The sequence below is a fragment of the Scardinius erythrophthalmus genome (assembly GCF_964197995.2).
Source record: "Scardinius erythrophthalmus genome assembly, chromosome: 16".
Classification (NCBI taxonomy): Eukaryota; Metazoa; Chordata; class Actinopteri; order Cypriniformes; family Leuciscidae; genus Scardinius; species Scardinius erythrophthalmus.
In genome coordinates, this window is record NC_138236.1 from 4,253,856 (window position 1) to 4,275,248 (window position 21,393).

The 21,393-nt window shown below is 37.0% G+C and overlaps 2 protein-coding genes across 6 annotated transcripts; one reads left to right on the plus strand and one right to left on the minus strand.

Moving 5' to 3' along the window:
* The first annotated feature begins 755 nt into the window (after positions 1-755).
* Positions 756-4,788, plus strand: klf10 (Kruppel like factor 10). 3 transcript variants are annotated; one of them, XM_081388521.1, is made up of 4 exons: positions 756-912; positions 1,354-1,554; positions 2,321-2,855; positions 3,800-4,788. In XM_081388521.1, the coding sequence occupies exons 1-4, from the start codon at positions 892-894 to the stop codon at positions 4,075-4,077; spliced, it is 1,035 nt and encodes a 344-aa protein (XP_081244647.1). In that variant the 5' UTR covers positions 756-891; the 3' UTR covers positions 4,078-4,788. The 3 variants fall into 3 exon arrangements, with proteins under 3 accessions (XP_081244647.1, XP_081244649.1, XP_081244648.1); XM_081388523.1 differs by having other exon boundaries at positions 760-912; positions 1,354-1,539; XM_081388522.1 differs by having other exon boundaries at positions 805-912; positions 1,357-1,554.
* A 1,184-nt stretch (positions 4,789-5,972) lies between these two features.
* Positions 5,973-20,713, minus strand: azin1a (antizyme inhibitor 1a). 3 transcript variants are annotated; one of them, XM_081389405.1, is made up of 12 exons: positions 20,665-20,713; positions 16,956-17,077; positions 14,368-14,558; positions 14,113-14,286; positions 13,769-13,941; positions 9,814-9,948; positions 8,768-8,849; positions 8,512-8,586; positions 8,251-8,416; positions 7,684-7,802; positions 6,309-6,523; positions 5,973-6,228 (listed from the first exon to the last, which is right to left on the minus strand). In XM_081389405.1, the coding sequence occupies exons 3-12, from the start codon at positions 14,473-14,475 to the stop codon at positions 6,114-6,116; spliced, it is 1,362 nt and encodes a 453-aa protein (XP_081245531.1). In that variant the 5' UTR covers positions 14,476-14,558; positions 16,956-17,077; positions 20,665-20,713; the 3' UTR covers positions 5,973-6,113. The 3 variants fall into 3 exon arrangements, with proteins under 3 accessions (XP_081245531.1, XP_081245530.1, XP_081245529.1); XM_081389404.1 differs by lacking the exon at positions 20,665-20,713 and adding an exon at positions 19,517-19,742; XM_081389403.1 differs by lacking the exon at positions 20,665-20,713 and adding an exon at positions 18,384-18,582.
* Positions 20,714-21,393: the final 680 nt, after the last annotated feature.

Below are 21,393 nucleotides of genomic sequence, written 5' to 3' on the forward strand. Positions count from 1 at the left end.
AATATAGTTTGCGCAGAATGTGCTTCAGCAGAGAGAATAAACCAGCATCCCTGATAGATTGTCGGTATTATGTTACGCTTTGGGTTTGGACTGTTGGGTAACTGTTATATAAGAGCTTACTAAACCAAGGATGTTGGCTAACCAAATATTCAAGAACGGGGAGACTGAATGCAAAGGTTCACCCAAAAATGAAAATTCTGTCATCATTTACTCACCCTCATGTTGTTCCAAACCTTGTTCTGTTGAAGACAAAAGAAAATATTTTAAAGAATATTGGTATTTGACCGTAGCCATTGACTTCCAGGGGGGAAAACAAAGCCATTTATGACCAGAAAATGTTTGGTTTCCAACATTCTTCAAAATATCTTCTTTTGTAAGAAACTCATACAGATTTGCAGCAACATGAGGGTGAGTAAGTGATGACAGAATGTTCAAGTTTGGGTGAACTGTCCCTTTAATGGAGAAACACTAATTTCTTTAGCATTAGTTAAATAACATGAATTAATGGAAGATATTACACAGTGCTACGAAGAAAATAACCCCTTTTTAAGGCTTGTGAATTAAACATGAGAGTAATATGAATCAGGTTCAGCTGGGATATATCAGTTTGTATATCTGGACGAACAGCTGACCGTCTGTGTATCACCCGCACACACTGCGCGGATCACACACTGATCACGCACCGACACTCTCTCCTCATTGGCTAACGCTCAGCACACATTTGTTGATGATTGGCTGGAGATGAAACCACGCCCACACGGCCCCGGCTCGGTTTTCTGAAATATGTGAATGAATCTAAAGCTCGAGAAACGGTGACAGTATGTATCATAATGAGACATAGGTGTTCAGTCACAATAATAAACGAGAGATATATTACAGCATCAGTAGGCTATGTCATCACTATCTGAAATTGTAAGTAAACTATCTGTGCTTTCTGCAGTTAATCAATAATCTGTTTAACTTCGTACTTGCCCGAGATGCAGATATTGGCTAATGCTTTCTTTTTGTTTGATTTGTATTATATTTATTTAAGTTGTTTATTTATGTTTATTAAATGCTAATTTAGAATAAAAGCCATTAGCAAACATTAATAGTTGATGTACATTGAAGGAATTGATGATTATGAAAATCTATTTTTTTACCTTGATTTTTAAAAAAGTATTTAAAATAAAACATTATTATTATATAAAGAAAATAAGATTTTTTTTTTTTTTTTTTTTTTTTTTTTTTTAAGTAGGCCTATTACATTTTAGCTTTGGGAAGTTATGCAAATTGTCAATTTCAGGCAGAAATGATAATCTCTTCCATATCATTATATTCATGATCTTTCCTTCCGGATACTTTCACATCTAGCAGCGTGTGACATGTACAGACACCGACAGGAGACATTCAGAAGCTGTGGAGGCCCTGATATCCATGAACATTGACTGGGAGTCCGGGAATGTCCAGGAGAGGGAATTTTGTCCCTTGACACCTTCCTCTGAAGCCTGTGAGGATTCAGTGTGTTCAGTCACTGCTGATCTCCACCAGTCGCCCTTCGTGAGTGAGACAGAGGTGAAGCACACAGACAGATCCAGGTCATATTTCAACCCAGTATCACACACAAAAATAGTATTTTAATAAAAATAATGCATATTTAACTCTCAATAACACAAAAATCGTATGCAAATCTCCAACTCATTACTGTATTATTATTAATAAATTTATTAATTAATAAATATTATTGCATTTAATATTTATATAATTTATATTATATAATAAAATTTTTTTTTTAAACTACACTGATTTTAAAGTCAAGCTTTTAATGTTGTTTATATGTCCATGTGGTGTTGCTTTAAGACAAACCATGTGCAAATTCACAAGTAAACAGCATTGCTGAGTAGGGTAACTGGGTTCGGGAGAATAATCCGAGCTAGGATCTCTCCTCCGGACAGTACGCCAAATACGCATAACCTTTACTCCACTTATAATGATCTAAATATAATGGCACAATATGATCTGAATGTGTTTTTGTGAAATTCACTCACAAAAACTTCAATTGCGTGCTAAATGAAAAGGCAGCCTGTCAATATATATTCTTAAAAATAAAGTTTCCAAAAGGGCTTTTTTATAGAGAACCACCATTTTGGGTTCTATAAAGAACATTTAAATAATCTAAATAACCTATAAAGAAGATTTTGTGAAATGGAAAGCTTCTATGAATGTTAAAACATTCAATGCCAATAAAGAACCTTTATTTTTACGAGTAAGGTAATCTGGCTAATCAGTTGCATTAGTTAAGTCAAGAAACATTCATGAACTGGTCGTTGTTTTATTTCAGGCAGTGTCGTGCATGACTCCACCCTACAGTCCCGACTGTGACCAACACCAGGGGTCAGGGGTCACCAGATCTCGAGCCATCAGTGTGATCCGCCACACGTCAGATGCACGGAGTCAGAGCGCCAGTGAATCAGCAGTAAACCTCCAGCCTCTCAGATCTGATCCCCCATCAGCCCCTGCTGCAATGGTGTCCGATTCTTCTTCTGGAAGCATGCCATCAGTTTCAGTCTTCCAGACGCTTCCACTCTCTCAATCCTTTGCTGGTTCGGCAAGCGTTTGTCAGTCGTCTGTGGTTTTTGTGGCCGGGCTGATGGCCAAAGGTTCAGTCGTGGTAATTCTTCCCCCTAAACAAACACCTTCCCGTGGTTTGAAGTTTCCCGCCATCGCTCCCGCTCCCGTCCACAACTCCTCCGCAAACAGACCCGCATCTGAATCCGCTCCGCCACGGACTCGGGACTATGTCTGCACTCACCCGCACTGTGGGAAAACATACTTCAAAAGCTCCCACCTGAAAGCACACCTGAGGACACACACAGGTAGAGAGAAGGACGCTTCTTCTGCTCTATTCCAATAGTGGCCAAAAGTGACGTCCGGCCTAGAAAATCTGACCCTTCACCTTTTAATCAAATATTATTCAAGATTTTGTACGCATAATGCATAGTTGTGCTTGGAGTCGGTTGTTTTATAAAACATGCCAAATTGTACCAATGTTTTGCCAAGCTGTCATACAAAGAAACTATGAATGCATGCATAGACCAGAGAGAACCAATGAAATATTAATAATTGATAATGTTGTAGTCAATGTATGCTTTTTGTGTTTATATGTTTAAATGCAAATTTTCACTTTGACAGATTCCAAGTTTAGTGTTTTGCTATTCCCTCATATTTAAAATAAAATAAAAAATATTGTCATATTTTGATGGTTTAATTAAACTTTAAGGGTCATTTAAAAACAAATATCCTCCCCGGACATCACTTTTGGACAATACTGTATGTATTTAAATTGTATGTCATATTTCCAGAAGTTTGGAAAACAGAGTTTTAAAGGTATAGTGGAGGATTTTTTTTACTTCCAGGTGGAATGCCTATACTATTGGTCCTCCTAATTGTCAATCATTCTGGTGAATCAATCAAACTTTTCATAAAGTGGAGAGGGCGGGTCTTATCTAAAATTCGGAAAGATCCTCCGCTATACCTTTAACAAACTTAATGAGATGCATATCTGTCAGTCATACATATACATTTTAAATGCAATTCATATACATAAAAAATGTAGGCCTACATCTTACATTTAAGCCAGTATAACTGATATATATGCATGATATATATATATATATATATATATATATATATATATATATATATATATGCATAAAATATATATATGCACAATATTATGCTTGCATGATTTAGATCAGTGCTTCTCAATTGTCAAAGTTACAACCTCAAAGTTGTTCCCTGTACGTGTCTTGTCCTCCAGGTGAGAAGCCGTTCAGGTGCTGCTGGGACGGATGCTTGAGGCGTTTTGCCAGATCTGATGAACTTTCACGTCATCGGCGCTCACACACGGGAGAGAAGCGTTTCGCCTGCCCCGTATGCCACAGTCGCTTTGTGCGCAGCGACCACCTGGCAAAACACACACGCCGCCATCTAACAGCCAGGAGAACACCAGTGTGGCAGCAGGAGCTTCGCCATCTTAACAACATCACCGGTCTGAGTCCAACCCTGCAGCCTCTGGCTCCCAAGACTGAGAGCTGACAGACACAAACAAGGAGACGTCCTTGTGTATTCATCTGGACTATTTTGTTTAAATCGTTTATTTTATATACACACACAACCATTCAAAAGTTGGAATTATTACGATTCTTTTTATGCTTTTGAAAGAAGTCTCTTCTGCCCACCAAGGCTGCATTTATATGTTCAAATACAGTAAAATCAGTAATACTGTGAAATATTAAAATACCAGTGTTTTCTATGTGAATATATTTTAAAATTATTCCTGTGATCAAAGCTGAATTTTCAGCATCATTACTCCAGTCTTCAGTGTCACATGATCCTTCAGAAATATTTATAAAATTCTTTAAAATGTTTTGTCTCAACTTTTGCAGTTTAATCACGTGCCTGGTTTTTTTATTACTAGAAATATGGCAGCAAGAGACACAACTCACCTTTATTTCACTATATTACAAGAATATTGTTTAGTAACACTTTAAAGTAAGGTTACATTTGTTAACTACATTACATACTTCTAAACTAAAGCATTGAGCCAACATGAACAATGAACCGTAGTATTTTTATTAACTAAGATTAACAACGATTAAACACTGCAACAAATGTATTTTTTTAGTTCATGCATTTACTAACGGGACTTTACAATAAAGTGATACTTGTATTTGCTCGCTTTTAAATGTACTGCCATGAAGTTGGATTGTTTTTTGCAAAATAGAAATAAATGAGTCTTTTTTTTAACATTGTTTTTTCAGTAGTATGACGAAAATACCAATTTGCAAATCTCATTTGTGCACTGAAACCGGATTTTGTAATATACATTGCAACAGATGTAACTCGAAAGCGTACAAAGCAGAGGATCACTAACCTAAGATGATCTAAATTAAGTTTCTAGCTATTTGCTCACTCGAGTTGAACTTTTACAGTAAAGGAAGCATTAAATGATTCAACAAGGCCACTTAATGCCATTTTATTGACAGCAAAATCTGTACATGGTAAATGCTGTAAACACCAGTCTATAATTTATGCTCTGACACCGAAAACAAACACATTTCACATATCGAATTCCTTTTCATCTGTTGACAAAAGAGGCACTCGCCTGGATCCTGCAAGTAAAGAGCAACACTGCAAATCCTCTCACTTCAACCAGCACCACTTGCTCCAACCATCTTCAACACTTCCCGAGACAAAAGCAGAGACGTCCTGCACAGAACACATGTAAAGCGGAGACAATGCTTGAGATCCGAGCTGTAGCCGACGCTCGTAGACTATAGAAAAGCAACAACTCGGACCCGAAAGATCCTTCTAGCTATGCGATCTCAATTTTGTGCAATATTACATTACAAAATGCATCTAGAGTTCATAACACTATGAATTCCTTACTGCACTGCACACATCTTCTTTCCTTAAAATGCAATAACTTGTTCGTCACAGCGATGCAACACACACAAATATGTACAACTGTACAAGACGCTTGGCATTCGCATACTTGCACAAGGCGCGTTCTGGGCGTGAGATTACGACGTTTCCATTGTATTCTGTCCACAAACACACTTAGCTCTGCTGCACTATTAATGCAACAGTTCAAATAGGACGAAGATCACAATTATCCAGTTTAAAACATCACATTCTTAATACAAATAACAAAAACAAGTGCACATTTCTCAAAAAGCATCTGATGTTGTCATGAAACTAGACTTGAGGTTTAATAAATAACTTCCCCCTTTTGGGTTCATGATTGATTCACTTAAGAGGAAATATATGCAAATGTGTATATATATATATATATATATATATATATATATATATATATATATATATATATATATAAATAAAACGTATAATTAAGTAAGTAAATCTTAAACGCTAACTGGCCCATTTGTTAAAGCTAATCGTATCTATCTGCTGTATATCCATTAGTTCCGATGGGCTATGAAGTTGTTCTGGTCAATAACACTTCTTCAGCTCTGCTCGTAGAAGCATCAGAGGCTTTTGAAAAGAGTTCAGGTTCTTAAGCGCTTAAAGTCAATCTTTACAAAACAATGACATTAATAAGTGGCTTTTTGTTAAGCTGGGGTAGAAATGGCTGCCTCAGACATGCACGATCGCAGGCAACACGGTCCAAGAGAGAAGTTCTTCATCCCCGTGTCCAAACTGACGCCACAATTACGAATCTCTTGCCTGCGAGGAAAAACAATTTGATTAAAAAACAACACAAAAGCACCAGCTGTGAAACCAAGACACAAACATTCACTCCATACCAGTCGTATTCGGAGATGCTGTAGAAGACGAGCGGTTTGTGTTCGTCTCTGTTAGTGAATGCGGGCCCCAGACTGTTGGCCCCCGCGTTGCTGAAAAGCAGCCAGTCTCCTACACTGAGCTCGGGCAGCAGACATCGCTCCACCACCTGATCCAGATCATCAGCAGACGGACCCCACAGACTGCAGGAGAACAGCGGCTCTTCTGCGCTCATCTCCTGAGAAAACAGTACGTGATCACATTATTAACAGATAACATCAACAATGGCCTGTGATTGGGTCAATGACAAAGGAGGATGTTCAAAGAAATTATTTTAAAAATCTCACCCACACAAAAAAAGGTCAGAAAAGTAGGGCTGCACAATATATCGAAATTATCGAAATATCGCAAATGTATATATCACAACGGCTTGCAATAACTGGGATCATGAACAAAAGACAAAGAGAAAATCACTCGCTGCTCTCGGCTGAATAACTTTTGTAGCTTTAATAAGAATCAGTATATATTTAATTAATTGTGAACAGTGAAAACTAAGCAGTGTTTTATTTTTACATTTGATTATTCAGTTTCTGTTGTTTAATAAACCTAATGTAGGATAACCTGAACCCCGTGGTTTACACTGATGGTAAAATAACACAGTAAAACACTGCTGTTCACTTTCACAAGTTGTAGGGATGTTTTCTTGTCACAAAAAGAATGTAAAACACGTATGTAGGTTACATAATTTCAAATATATTTTAAAGATAATTTAAGTTTATTATACATACTTTAAGCATTATCGTATCGCGTATCGCATTATTTAATGAGCTTTCGCATATCGCGCTTTTCTTCAATATCGTGCAGCCCTACTGAAAAGTCACTGCATGTATGAAATGTATTCTGAAATGTTTTTTTTCCCATGCAGGTACAAACACAAAATTATATATAAAAAAAATTACTTGATCTGTACATGTTTATGCATTAGACATATGCATATCGTCACCTTCCTAAAATAATTGCCTAAATCATTTTTTGACAAAAATGATTTTTTTGCACAAGTCATCTTCTCATGATGCTGGCCACCTCTGGTAAAATCACCCACATCCTCAGTTGAACAGATCATGCATTTCTACCCCTGTAGTATAATAGCCTATGTCAAGAGTGCGACTTAAGCTGTTTTATTTTGCCTAAGTCAAAAGACAATGAGACTTAGGCAATTTTACAAGCTTTTCAAGATGGCAGTTGCATCAAGAAGAACGAAAATCTACTCGGCCTCTGAAGTTAGGTTCAGTTTTTTGTGTTTTCTGAGAAACCTGAAAAAAATGACTTGGGCAATTATTTTAGGAAGGTGACGATATGCAATGTCACATTCTGTAGAAAAAACTGAAAAATATTTACCTTGTGTGCCGAAGGCATCGCTATTAAATCTTCACACAGCAGCTTATTGGCAAACGACCCATAAACGCCATCATTCATGTAGTAGAGGAACTCTGGCTCATCATTCGCTGACAGTAGTTCTGAAAGAGTTTAATAAACACCCGATGATCAATGTATCACCTGCTAGACATATTTAAAGTCCCCCGTAGTGGTTTTAATGGTGTTTATATGTGGTGTTATTATTATTATTATTATATGTGATGTTTTTAATATGCTTTAAGACAAACCATGTGCAAATTCTTAAGTTAACAGCATTGCTGAGTATTTTCTCTTTAAAACTGCAGTGAACCAAAGACAGTCTCAAAAACAGTGTGAAATCGGCCGTTCTCTACGTCACAAACATGCTGTGACCAATCGTCGACGTGCGGGCAGGCTTTAGCATATCATTAACTGCTGTGAAGCAGGAGGGTTATGTACAGTATATGATGTCTCTTACAATGTGTGATGAGGACTATATGCCTTTCTCCACTGACGTTCTAAGTTTTTCTATATCATGAATATCTGACATGAACATTGACTAGTACTCACTGTGTGGTTGACCGCTGCAATCCCGAGCCACTGTTTCCTTAGCGATTATATTCACGGCCAGCGTGAAAGCAGATGACACATAATAAGCTCCGGGTTCGGCGATGATCGACAAGTTGGTCGAGGGAGGAAAATACATGTCCAGCATGGGTTTAAGCGTCTGGTGAACCTGCACACACAAACAACATTAGAAGCTCAGAAGGAAAGCATTTATGAATGCAAAAAAAAAAAAAAATCTTACAAATGTAAAGCAGAATACATTACCTTGTCTAACTGTGCTTCACTTCCATCAAAGCCAGCTCCAATGTCCAGAATATTCATCTCAAAGCCTAGCTCCTCCTAAGATCAAATTCATTTAGAACACATTACCATGGGGGAAATACATACTTATGCAGACTGCAGCGAAAGTGACATTTAGATTATTAAAGATCATTCCCTCTTGATTCAGAAGGGAAACTCAAGGCACAAAAGGAACAATAAAATCAAAATTTGATCCATGACTCCATGAGCGTTGACTCACCCCCATATCAAAGACACAGCGGGCATCAGACACAGCACGAGAGAACGCTTGTGCATCCTGACAACAACTGGGAATGTTGAATCTGTGAGCAAAGCATGAAACCAACAGCATGAAATCAAAAACTACCTCATTTCCTTCCTTTATAAATGCCCTTGGCATCACTGCATGACTCAGAGCCGGTCCATGTGAAAAATGAAGTTGGTTCAGAGAAAAACTCTAGCATTATTTTTTATCAGCCGAACCCCAGAGATGTCAAATATTTCCTTTAAGTACCCCTTGTGAATAAGTTAATACTTATATAATAATTTGCATGTTCATGCTGTCAGTTTCTGGTCACATGGCATGCAAGTGGACTGGGCAATATGAATAATAATAATAAAATAATAATAAAAATAAAATCACATCTCGTATTTTTTGGCTGATTGGCGATATATCTGTATTTTCTACTTTTTTCTACTCTGATAAAAAAGACCCACATTTTTGTCTATTTATTAAAAATAAATAAATAAAAATGCACATCCTGCCCAATGTTGTCCTATAAACATTGTTCATACTAAAGGTTATGCTTTATGTCCACAGCCACACTCATTCATGGCAACATCGTTATTGTTTTGAATAAGCGACCTCTAGTGGCGATTTACTGTAACATACTGTGCTTTTAATATCCAAAAACAAATATTTTAGCAAAATGTATATTTTAGTCTGTTTGGCATAAGGCTCGTCCACTACTGACAGCAAAATGGAAACATTTGCAAGACTTTTACAGATGGAGAATAAATCTGTAAAATATAAGTTATGCAGTGAGGAAAACACCACATCTCCAACATCTGTCAGAGCAAGCTGCAGTAAACTACATGTTTATTATATCTGATGAGTTATTTTGAAGCCCTTAATATAAAGCATGTCTCATGTTTATTACAAATTAGATTATGCACTATTTTTCAAATGCACTCTTAATATCAAACTACTGTATATCCATATGAAAGGCCATCACCATGTCCCTTTAGGGGCTCTGTAAATATCCTCTCGACACTGAAGACACTCACTTGACTCCGGTAACGTGCAGGCTGAGCTCTCTGGCACACTCCAGCAGGTGTCTGCAGTCCTTCAGCGTGGAGCCGAACGGTATGGCCGTCTCCTCTCTCTCACAACAGCTCTCTGATGTCAACAGCAGTAACACCCTGCGGCAGAAAGCAAGTTCAAGAAGATTTCAGATTCAAGATTGTTTTATTTAGTGCCATATCAGCATTCAAAGCTATTTTCATGGCAAAAATTCAATTACAAAAATACAAATATCATATAAATATAATAAAAACCAAATCAAACAAAAACAGCAAGTCATATTATACAAGATTTTTTAAATTAACATTATAAAAAAAAAAAATCCCAAACCTTTTCAGGCATAATCTTACTAAATAAGTCCTTAAGTGAGGTAACTTCATAAAAGAGCATTCTACTTGTATTAAGTCCAAGGCAATCTAAAACTTGTATAGTTCGAGATGAAGGTTAGTGCTAAAAACCCCTGTGCATTAATGTGAACGCAGCCTATTAGACTTGCTGCGGTCTATGATATGACCTGTAATATGTAAACAGCAATAATACAGAGAAAAATCCCTCAGTCCTTATCTGGAATGCACTTTTTCTTCATTGCTTGTAATGTTTCTTTGTTCCCCTTTTTTAACTTGTATGTTTTAAAGCTACATTTAATTAGTTAATTCTTAACATACTTATTTCATTTATTATTTATTTGAAATTATTTTATTAAGTACCTAGAAGTATAGAACACAAAAAAATTGATATGCAAAATCAGTAGGTAAGATACCACAGATGACTAGAGTAAAAAAAAGTAACTTATTGTACTACAAGTTTTCTAAAATGTTGGCATTGTTTAATTTAATATGCACTAATTTGCATTAGTTTCCAGAACAGAAATTTGAACATTGGATAAAGCCAGGTTAAAAATAGTTTCATTTTGTTGATGCATTCGAGTAAAATGGTTTTTTAGGGAATTTTGGATATCTCTTAGCCTGGGTTTCCCCCTGCTGCCTTGAGAGCAGCGCGATTTTCAGGCATGTGATTGGCTAAGGACAAAAAAGCAGGAAAATATACTAAGACCCCCAACAACCCCCCCCCCCCCTCCATCCCCCCGCCCTGCCGATCAAACTGGTGGCGGATCTATATGGATAGTAAAGCAAGACCCATAACAACTTATTTGAACAAAAAATATATTTTAATTTATTTTACAGCTAGTTGTGCAACATGCAACTTTTTTTGTACAGTATGACAAATGACAACTTATTTGGTGGATGCGTCGCAGTGGAAATCAAAGCCAAGCGTCTAATCCACTGCGCCTAGTAATTACTATACTATAGTAATAGTATAGTATAATAATAGTAGTAATAATAATTATAACAACAATGACAAGTGTCTAATCCACGCCATCAACAGTGCGCCATCAACAGTGCGCCATCAACAATTTAAAATAATTTAAAATAACTGGATTTCCATTTTTTAGACTATACTTTAAATTATCATTTTTTTTCTGTGATGCAAAGCTGAATTTTCAGGATCATTTCTCCAGTCCTTTAGAAATCATTCTAATATGATGATTCATTAGCAAAGTTGGAAACAGTTCTGCTGCTTAATATTTTTTAATATTCTGTGATACTTTTAGGATACTTTGATGAATAAAAAGTTATAAAATTAAAATAAAAAAGAAGAAGAATTTTTTTTTTTACAAAATAGAAATCTTTTGTAACAACTATCTACACTACTGGTCAGTAATTTGGGTTCAGTAATTTTTTTCTTTCTTTTTTGAAATAAATCAATACTTTTATTCAGCAAGGATGTGTTAAATTGATAAAAAGTGATAGTAAAGAAGATTTATATTAGGAAATATTTGGATAAATGAATAAATGCAGTTCTTTTTAACCTTTTATTCATCAAATATTTTAGGCAGCAGAACTGTTTCCAACACTCATAATAAATCAGAATATTAGAATGATTTCTAAAGGATCATGTGATAGACCGGATGTCACAAGCTGAAGACTGGAGTAATGATCCTGAAAATTCAGCTTTGCTTCACAGAAATAAATTATAATTTAAAGTATAATAAATTGAAAACCAATTATTTTAAATTGTAATAATATATCACAATAAATAAAAAAAATCTGTATTTTTGATCAAATAAATGCAGGCATGATGAGCCGAAGAAACTTCTTTCAAAATAGTAATGTTTCCAAACTTTTGGCCTGTACTGTATTCCCCCCCAAAACTGCACAACTGTAGAGTAAAACATTAATAAAAAAGTGATAATAAAAAATGTGTCTTAAAACTGACATGATTGTAACAAAATCACACAGTATGGAGAACTCGGAACAACTGCTAACATTAAGTTTAAGGTAAAAATAACTGCCATGAATTTATAGTATCTTACTCCTATGCAATTAGATAAACTGTTAATTCACTACATCACTTTACCTCTGTCTTTATCCCCTTTTATCCTCTTCTTTTTGGCACTGTATCTATCGCAGACTATAATGCTCATTTATAATGTGTCACGTAAATTCGGCCATCCGTCACAATCAGGAAACTTTCACCGCGTCTAGAAACTGGCGCGAGCTGCCAGGCCCGTTTCTACGAGCCTGTGTGTTAAGCGCCCTCAAAAAAAAAAAAGCAATGCTGTCTACATTGGATGCGGCGTCGCGCACGCTACACAACAAATTACCAACAACTGATCGCGCGCGCGCTCTGTTTCTGACGCACTTCAAGTATGGGAAGCCAAACAAACCAAAAGTGGGACGAGACAGCGGGGGTTTCAAGCACTCGCTGGGCGGGGAAAGATTGCATCTCTCTGCCATCTGTAACCATGTTGACGTGCCGCCCGGTGTGGCCGCGATTCGCGGCGAATGTGGTTCCGTCCCGGGTTACCATGGTGACGGCTGTGAGATTACCCCCCGCCCCCCATTTTTTTTTTTTTTTTTTACAGATCTGCATGATTCACGTAAATCACATTTTCAGGTCGGAAAATCCGGAATTCCGGATTAATCCGGAAAAATCACATCCCTGGATTTTATTCACGCTGCTAGCCAGATTTTCGCCTCAGCGAGGGGACCAATCACAGAACGGGGAGGGAACAGCAAGACGATGACGACGTCTATGCGACACACCGAAGCAGTTTGTTTATATCTATGGATCCAACATGGCATCAGACACGAAGTTACCTTTCGATGCAGCCTTAGATAGTGTTCTAAGTAGTTTAGAACGCAAGTTTATTTCGTCTTCTTCCTCGTCGAATTTCTGCCGCTCTACATACGTCATCTGGTATAATTGAAACGATTGGTTATGAGCTACGTACAGGCGCATTTGATAGACATTCGTAGCGCCCAATAAACGGCTCTGGGCATTCGTAAACCACGCCTCAAATACGAGAAAATTAACATGTGGTTCCCAGACCACGTCTCAATGAGACGAGGTCTGACGTTAGCCAGGCTAGATATCTCTTCCATAAATCAAAAATTACTGTCAACAGCAGTCATTTTTTCCCCTTAAATTTGTTTTTCAGAATTGTTCTATAAATCAGGCAAATTATACATTAAGAACAAAGCCCTCTGTAAAACCCTTCAGAAAAGTTTGGTGTATGTAAAGCTGCTGAAGTGGGGATTTCTGACACGAGAAAAAACTCACCGCTTTGAAGATACTTATTGTCATTGAAATCTACAGATGCAAATAAATAAAGCGCAATAAAATACACATTTAAAAGTGCATTTTGGATGTTTTCTTTTCACTAGTCGGAAATGACACATTATGAAAAGCCAAATAGAACAAAACCTCAAAACTAAGCAGTGCATGAAAAAAAAAAACAGATGAATTGTTTTAGAATCGGATAATGATTACCAGAATCGGATCGTGAGGTGCCTAAACCCTACTGCACAGATATTGCCTGAGAATTGTGACAATTTACTGCAAATGTTTGCATGGCGACAACCCTAGTCAACTCACTTTGCTTTGGGATGGCAGCGTGCGATCTTCCTCAACTCCACCTCATTATCGCAAACCAGGAGGGGGATGTTATGTTTGGCTGAGTATTTGATATGGGAAAGCTGTTTACACGTGCCGCCGAGAATGATGTCCTGAGACGGGACGCCAAAGACCTTCACCAAGTCCACCTCATGCTGAGAGACAAGCACAGAAGACAAAACAGATGAAGGTTATAATATAATTTTTAAAAGTATTAATACATTTTAAAAATAGCTTTCAAACAGACACAAATGAACAAACAGACTTATTTTAGGACAATAAGGAATCTAGTGAGGGATGAGACATATTTTGTACTTTATGCTCACCTTGTTTGAACAAACGAAGCCTGTTCCAAGAGCAGCCAGGATTTCAACAACCACAGGGCAGCTGTTGCTCTTGACCGTGTAGAAAGGCCGAATCTGGTCCATTTTAGTTCTCCAGCGAATTTGCTGCCGCACAATCACTCCGAGGTCAGCAACAAAAAATGCACTCTTCAGTGCCTAAAGAAGACCAACATACATCATTGATCAGTACAAAAAAGGCACAATAAATGAAACAACACAGCAGAATGGTATACTTACAAGTGTTTGATCATGAATGTGTTTATCGATCACATCTCTGAGAGCTGCGCTTTCTTCCAGCAGCTCAACAGAATAGTGGAGCTCATCCAGAATTCCCTTCATACTCATCCGTAATCTGATGTTCTGACTGGCATAAAGCAGGTCACCTATTTATGAGAACCCTCAGAGCTCTTGGGTCCTAGCGATATCCACTGCAAACACAACACAGACAGAAAATAAAGTCTTTAAAGCTGCAGTCCGTAGTTTTTCCTCTTTGTCGCCACTCTGTTCGAAATCTGCAATTGCAGTTATTTGCGGAATTATCAACTTTACTTGGGTTGTGCCTCGGCACGGTAGCCTGACTACGTCAGACTTCTTACTTCCGCTCAATTTCATTTCGCTTCTGTAGTCAGTCTGAGACAGCGTAATAGCTTTCCGTTTTCCTCCGGCCTGAAAACAGCCGGGCCAATCAACGAACAGAGGGCGGGCTGAGAGCCGTGACGTAGACACTGATTGTACCGTGGATGCGTAGATTTTTACTTCACATAATCTGCAAAAGTTGCGCACAGCCATGTTCACTCCGGTATTTCGCTCGATGGTTTTGTTTTTCGCATCATACATGTGTTTACAGTGGAAGTTAGATGCGGCTGAGAATGCGCATAACACACGCCATAACCAAACGTTATGTGATTGGCTTACGGGTAGGGTTGGGTATCGAGAACCGGTTCCATTTTAGAACCGGTAACAAATTCCCAAAAACCGGGTATTCGATAAGACGCACGCATTTCGATTCCTCTTATCGATTCCTGACTATCCGTTATTTCAAATGTAGGCGCGCGGCAAGCACGTTCATAATAGAAGCATCATGGGCCGTGGGCGCGACGAGCATACGGTGCATGGCACTCGTTTTTGCAGGCGCGCGCGCCTATGCCTCATCGAGATGAAAATCTCAACTTTTCAGAATGGCGCAAGTGGTGCGCAGGTCAAGTGACAAAAACCAACCGACCTTTCTGTAACATCAAACGCTCGGCTGAACAGCTGATCATATCTGAACAGGGCGGGTTTTTATTTCTCATCTCCATAAATATATCTAGTAGCTAGTGAATGGTTGGGTTGCATAGCAACGACAGACGCCACGGGAGCGCAAGCGCTTGTGGAAAGAAGGAGAAAGCGGCGCGGCCGTGCTTTTCCATATGTGAACGGTCCCTAATTCAGGAATCTATGTGGCTTAAAATCATTAGTCTAATAGTCTATTATTTTTTTTTTTAAATAGTTTGAATAATTAATTCAAACACTATTAATTCAGTGTCTCATAAATACTTGTTTAGTGAATGATTCTCCGTTTTTGACCGAATCTCTCAAGTCTAATTCAATAAATAATTAAATGAAAAAAAAAAAAAAAAAAACAGTCGATTTTTTGCCACACTGCTGGAGTAATAATGTAGGCTAATCAACACCTTTATATGAAGAGACTCCTTTCACTTTAGCCATTTTATTGGTTATTGCTTAAAATTGGCAAGAATAAAAGGTAGAAATATTTTTTCTTCAAGTATTTGCCCTTTTCTTTCTCCCTCCAAAAAATATTGGAATCGGAAACAAGAATAGATAAGAACCGGATTCGATAAGCAGAATCGGAATCAGAATCGCTAAAAATGAAACGATACCCAACCCTACTTACGGGTAACCAATGATTTTAAACTTCTCTTCTGCGAGAGAGAAAACACTTCTCTATTATGCCATTCCAGACTCTGTCTACGAAGCAAAGCGAAGTAGCAGAGTTTGGTATTACCAGGCTATCGGCACGGCACCGCGCGGATGAATCCAACGTTTTGAGAAGAACGTTTCGCGTTTTACAACGGGTGAATCTCCAGTTGTCACTGGTGATTGTCGTTTGAACCTTTCTGGATCCGCCATCAAATTGATAAGTTTAATTATATCAAGTGCTGAGAGAAAAGGCTGTAAATCTCCACCTCCAACATCCTCACACTCATACTCTACTATCCGAGACTCTTTTTTATGTGTACAGATGTGACGTAATGACGCAAAAACATGCTCAAATTTCCCGGGGAAATCCACCAGTACCGCTGGAATTAAAAACATTATGACAAGCTTACCGTTTTGAATCGAGCTAAGGCAAGCAGAGAGTTTTGAACACTGGCTGGTTATGTACTTGCTCAAAAATGTATTCTGGATCATTTTTAATCCAAAAAGGTTACAGACTGGAGCTTTAAAGAACATCAAGCTTCAATGTGTTGAACAAAGACTTGACATGCTGTTGGTGCTCAGGGACCCCAACTGTGAATTGCAGCTTTTTATTCTCTGTTATATAAACTGTAAAATTGGCTTTGACACATTCAATGTCAAAATATCATGTTTGACGTCAAAGCAGAAAGACTCCTGCAGTGGACATCGATCGGAAGAGTCACTGACTTCCATTGACCCTGGAAATCCATTCTCAAAGCAGGTCTAAAAACAGCTAAAGATTGAATTGCAACTGCTTTGAAGAACAGGTTGGCAGCATGACCAAAATCAAAACTTCCTGTTGCACTTGAAGCATATGCAAGTTATGGTAAAACACCATAAGTGAGGTTACAGCAATGTGAACTTACAGGGACAGGTCAGAGGGCGACCTCTCCAGCTATCAGCTAGGATCCCAAGGAGGCTCCGCGTTGAAATCGAACTGCTCACGGTAGACAGAAGTCCCTAAGCTGTTCTCGTAGTTCAAGAACACCTGCAAGAAAAAAATCAATCGTGTCAAAATAGAGCTATATAGTACACAAAGTAGGAATTAATATTGTATTTTTTATTTATTTATAGATAATCACATGCAGAAAATAAACAAAAATAAATTATAAAAAAATATCTAAATAAATCAAGTTATAAATATGGATATTTTTCTAACAAAAACGCTTCAGAAGGCCTTCATTAACCCCCCCCATTTGATGGATGGATGCACTATTTTGGGCTTCAAAAAACAAAGTGCCATTCACTCCCATTATAAAGCTTGGAAGAGCCAGGATATTTTTTAACATAGCTGACTGTGTTTGGCTGTAAGAAGAAAGTCATATACACCTAGTGTGGCTTGAGAGTGAGTATTACATAGTATAACTATGGGATAATTAAAATTTTTGGGTGAACTAACCCTTTAATTATGATTATGACAGGAGTGAGACATATACAGATACGCTGTATGGGTGGAGAATCAAAAAACAAACAAAAATATATTCCCATTAAGTTATGAAAACGTTGTTTCTGAATGTTCAAAACATTTGTATCATTTTGTAAACATTATGGGAATGTTACTTTTTAATGTTCTCTAGTTTGGACGTTTTGAAACTAGTAACAATAACAAAAACATTAGAAGTAAAATGCTTCCGAAAAAAAAAAAAAAAAACCTTCCATGATTCAGGACATATAAATTAGGCTACGTTTTTATGCTAAAGTTTTGAGAACATTAATAAAGACGAACATTAATAAAGACCAACTTTGAATGAACATTCTATTAATATCACAACGTTTGTTCATGACTTTGAGAGAACCTTGCCAGAAGGTTAGCTGACGTTCAATCAACACAAAGAATATAAAACCAATCAATACAATAAATATAGATCATGAATACAATCACCATCAAAATAAGACATCCGGAAATGAATGAGGCGCCAATTCCACAGGTAAGTTATTTTTCGCCGATTTAAAACAAAACGTTCCTCATATGCCTAACAATTTGCGAAATCTGTTTGGTTTATTAATAAAACAATAATAATGATAGCTGCTTCCATTCGTTTTTACTTGTGATTATTCACCAGAAGATATCACGTGATAAGGTTTAAACTAACTTAACCGTCAATTAGCCATATAGCAGCTACCGTACCCGGTATTAAACTCGTACATTATTTATCTTAAAACCGTTATAACATAACGCGTTAATTCAGACTGAAACCAGCTAGGCGTTTATAAACAACTTCACCTGTCTTTAGTCAAATACATACAAGAGGCTAGCAGACACATGTTAGCTTGTGAAGCCCAGAGCTACTTACATGGGAGAATTCGAGAGCATTTGAGGTGAACCGTTTTTTCCTTTTGGACGGAATTTTCAAAAAGTAACAAAAGCACCGATACGAGAGATAACGCTGATGTTTTGAGCCATATATCTGTCTAATACAGTGAGAAACGGACCGTGTGGACGGTGGAGCACGTTTAACGTTAGCTAGAGCCGTTGAATGATGTCGGGCTGTGAGGGTGAAGCGCGTGAGGGGGCGGGGCTAAAATTTAAATGAAGTGGTGAAGGGAGTGAGGAGGCGGGGCTGTTATGTTAATTAGGTGGTGAAGCACATGAAAGAGGCGGGCGTTTTTTGCGTTGCGTAAGAAGGGGGTGGAGCTTCAATAGCATAATGAAGCGAGTGAAGGGGAAGAAAAGTTGTGAAAGGGGCGGAGCTTTTATTTAATTATTTAAATGAATTATGAAGTGCGCGCGCATGGAGCGGGATTCTGACAGACTCCATGGAATCAAAACAGTTGTTTTGTAGCTTTTCTTTTCGCTTTGAGACCATCTATATATGCAAGTGCAGCTGATAAACGTAAGGGATAATATGCAGACAGCCAGTCACAAATATTTATCTGCTACAAGTACACTAAAATATAACTGGTTTCCAAAAGAAATCGCTTTTTTTTACATTTAAATTATTACATAAATCACATGAAGAGAGCCGAGCCTACGGTGCAACAGCAACCAGTCACTATTTAAACAGTTCAGAATATACAGAAAAATACAGATACATAAAACCTCACATAGACACAAATAAATTAATCATGCAACACTTGAAGTATATTGACACTACACTTAAATTATTGATTATTTGTTGATACTCTTCACACATTAAGTGTATGCAAACAAGCATAAACAGAATCTGTGGTGAACAGTTGTAAATGATAGAATGTGCATAATGAACTTTTCATATTTGAACTATTTTTCATAACTTCCTATAGTATAGTGCATTTCAATAATATAAAGCATATATAGCTACACACCTTCTAATATTGACCGGTTTGATTATTTTTAACTTTGCAATTATACAAAAGTTTCTCCAAATGAACAGTGTGATTATATCTATATTTATAAATGTATTGATACTGATAAAAAGGAGGTTATAAGAAATGTGCCATCTCATACCTGAATGCCCAAAGAGCCTTCATCATCTTGGCTACAAAATTCCTGTCAGAACATTGTCCATTTTGCACTTTTATAGCGTGATTCCGGATAAAACATAATAAATAATCCTAACTTTAATGTACTCTGTGTTAATGTCCGGACTGATAGAATGTCCTCTATCTACATCATCTTGCTTTTTATTGATGAGCTGCTGCTTCAGTGTCCATGTCTCTGATGAAATGAATCTAGTGTCAACACTTTCATCCACAGTTTATAGAGGGAGGCGTGTTTACCCTTCTCTCTCTTTCTCTTTCTCTCTCTCTCCGTGGCTCGAGGTTTTCATGGTCGGATATTCAGACTTTTCTAAGTTCTGATTCTCAGGGTAAATGATCAACCTAATTGACTTCTTGATGAAGACGCTGACTTCTGACACCTTTGAAACACTGTAAATAGATTTTAACTTTAATAACATTAAAACATTAACATCAATGTGAAAAGCACTGTGCATTACTTTCCAAATAAAGAAACTGACATAAAATATAGATTTTACTTGAAATGATTGCATTGTGATGAAGCTATCAGTTATACAGTCAGTTGTACAGTTTAGTGTCATTATGCAAGAAATAAGGTTGTCGATGAATCGATTAAAAGTTTGTTTATATAATAATATATTTGTGTTTACGTATGTGTATATACTGTATGTATGTATTTATATATATATATATACACACATACTGTATATATTGTATGCATATAAATATCTATAAAAATATATACATGTATTATATAAACACAAACTTTTATGTTAGATGTGATTAATCACAATTAATCGATTTGACAGCACTAGATTATTATTATTAATTTTTTTCTTCATTTAGCAACATAAAGAGTCACCCTTTGCATTTTCAGAATAAGTTGTTGAAAAATAAATAAACTGTATCAACATTTGCAAATTGTAACACACACACCCAGCAGTCTGACAGTATTTTACATCTTGTTATTCTAAACAACAACTTAAACATTGATGTGCCAATATACAGACAGAAATTCCTCATTTGTGTGTGCATAGTTCCCTTTTCTCCGATTGCTGAGTCTTTACCAAAAATAGTTTCATCAGAATGTCAAATGAGCCAATTGAGCTTCACAATAGCTCTGTTTGTTTTACTCACGTCAATGTCGCTTGGACGGCTACACTTGTCAGTGAAGGTTTCTCTTTTGGAGCGCACAAAAGCAGTTCCGAGTTTTGTGCCTTCTCCCCCTAGACTATAAATGAGCGCATGGCATCTAATCTAACATAACATCTAAAGCATCTTGGAGAACACGGCGGTGTTTGATAACTATTGTTCTTTGTATAATAGTAAGTTGCCTCTGTATGCTTGCTGAAGGAAGGACATGTGGTTCGCCTGCCATATGCAATAACACCCTACTGGTTTTGAGCAACAGGAATCCTCCAGAGCTTTAAGGGCTCATAATGCTGCCTCAAATACAATATAAAGGAACTCTCCAATAAACTAATCTGATAGGAGAAAACAAAGAACAGTTCTTCTTGTAACAATAAAATTGTGCAATTTTCCAGTGAAAGTTATGAAAGCGATTTTGCACAATTAGGGGGCTGAAATGTCAACAATACTCTATTATGTGAGAGAGCGGGGCTAGTTTTCACACTTTTTTAAACCATGGAATATATTTCACTTTTACACTGAAAAAAATGTTTCGCTGAATTTAATAAAAAAAATTATCGTATGTGGTTGCATTCAATTGATTGATTTTACCTACATTTAAACAAATGCATTAAGTTGAACTAAAATTGATTAAGTTCAACTTAATGCATTTGTTTAAATGTATGTAAAATCAATTGAATGCAACCACTTACGATAATTTTTTTTTTATTAAATTCA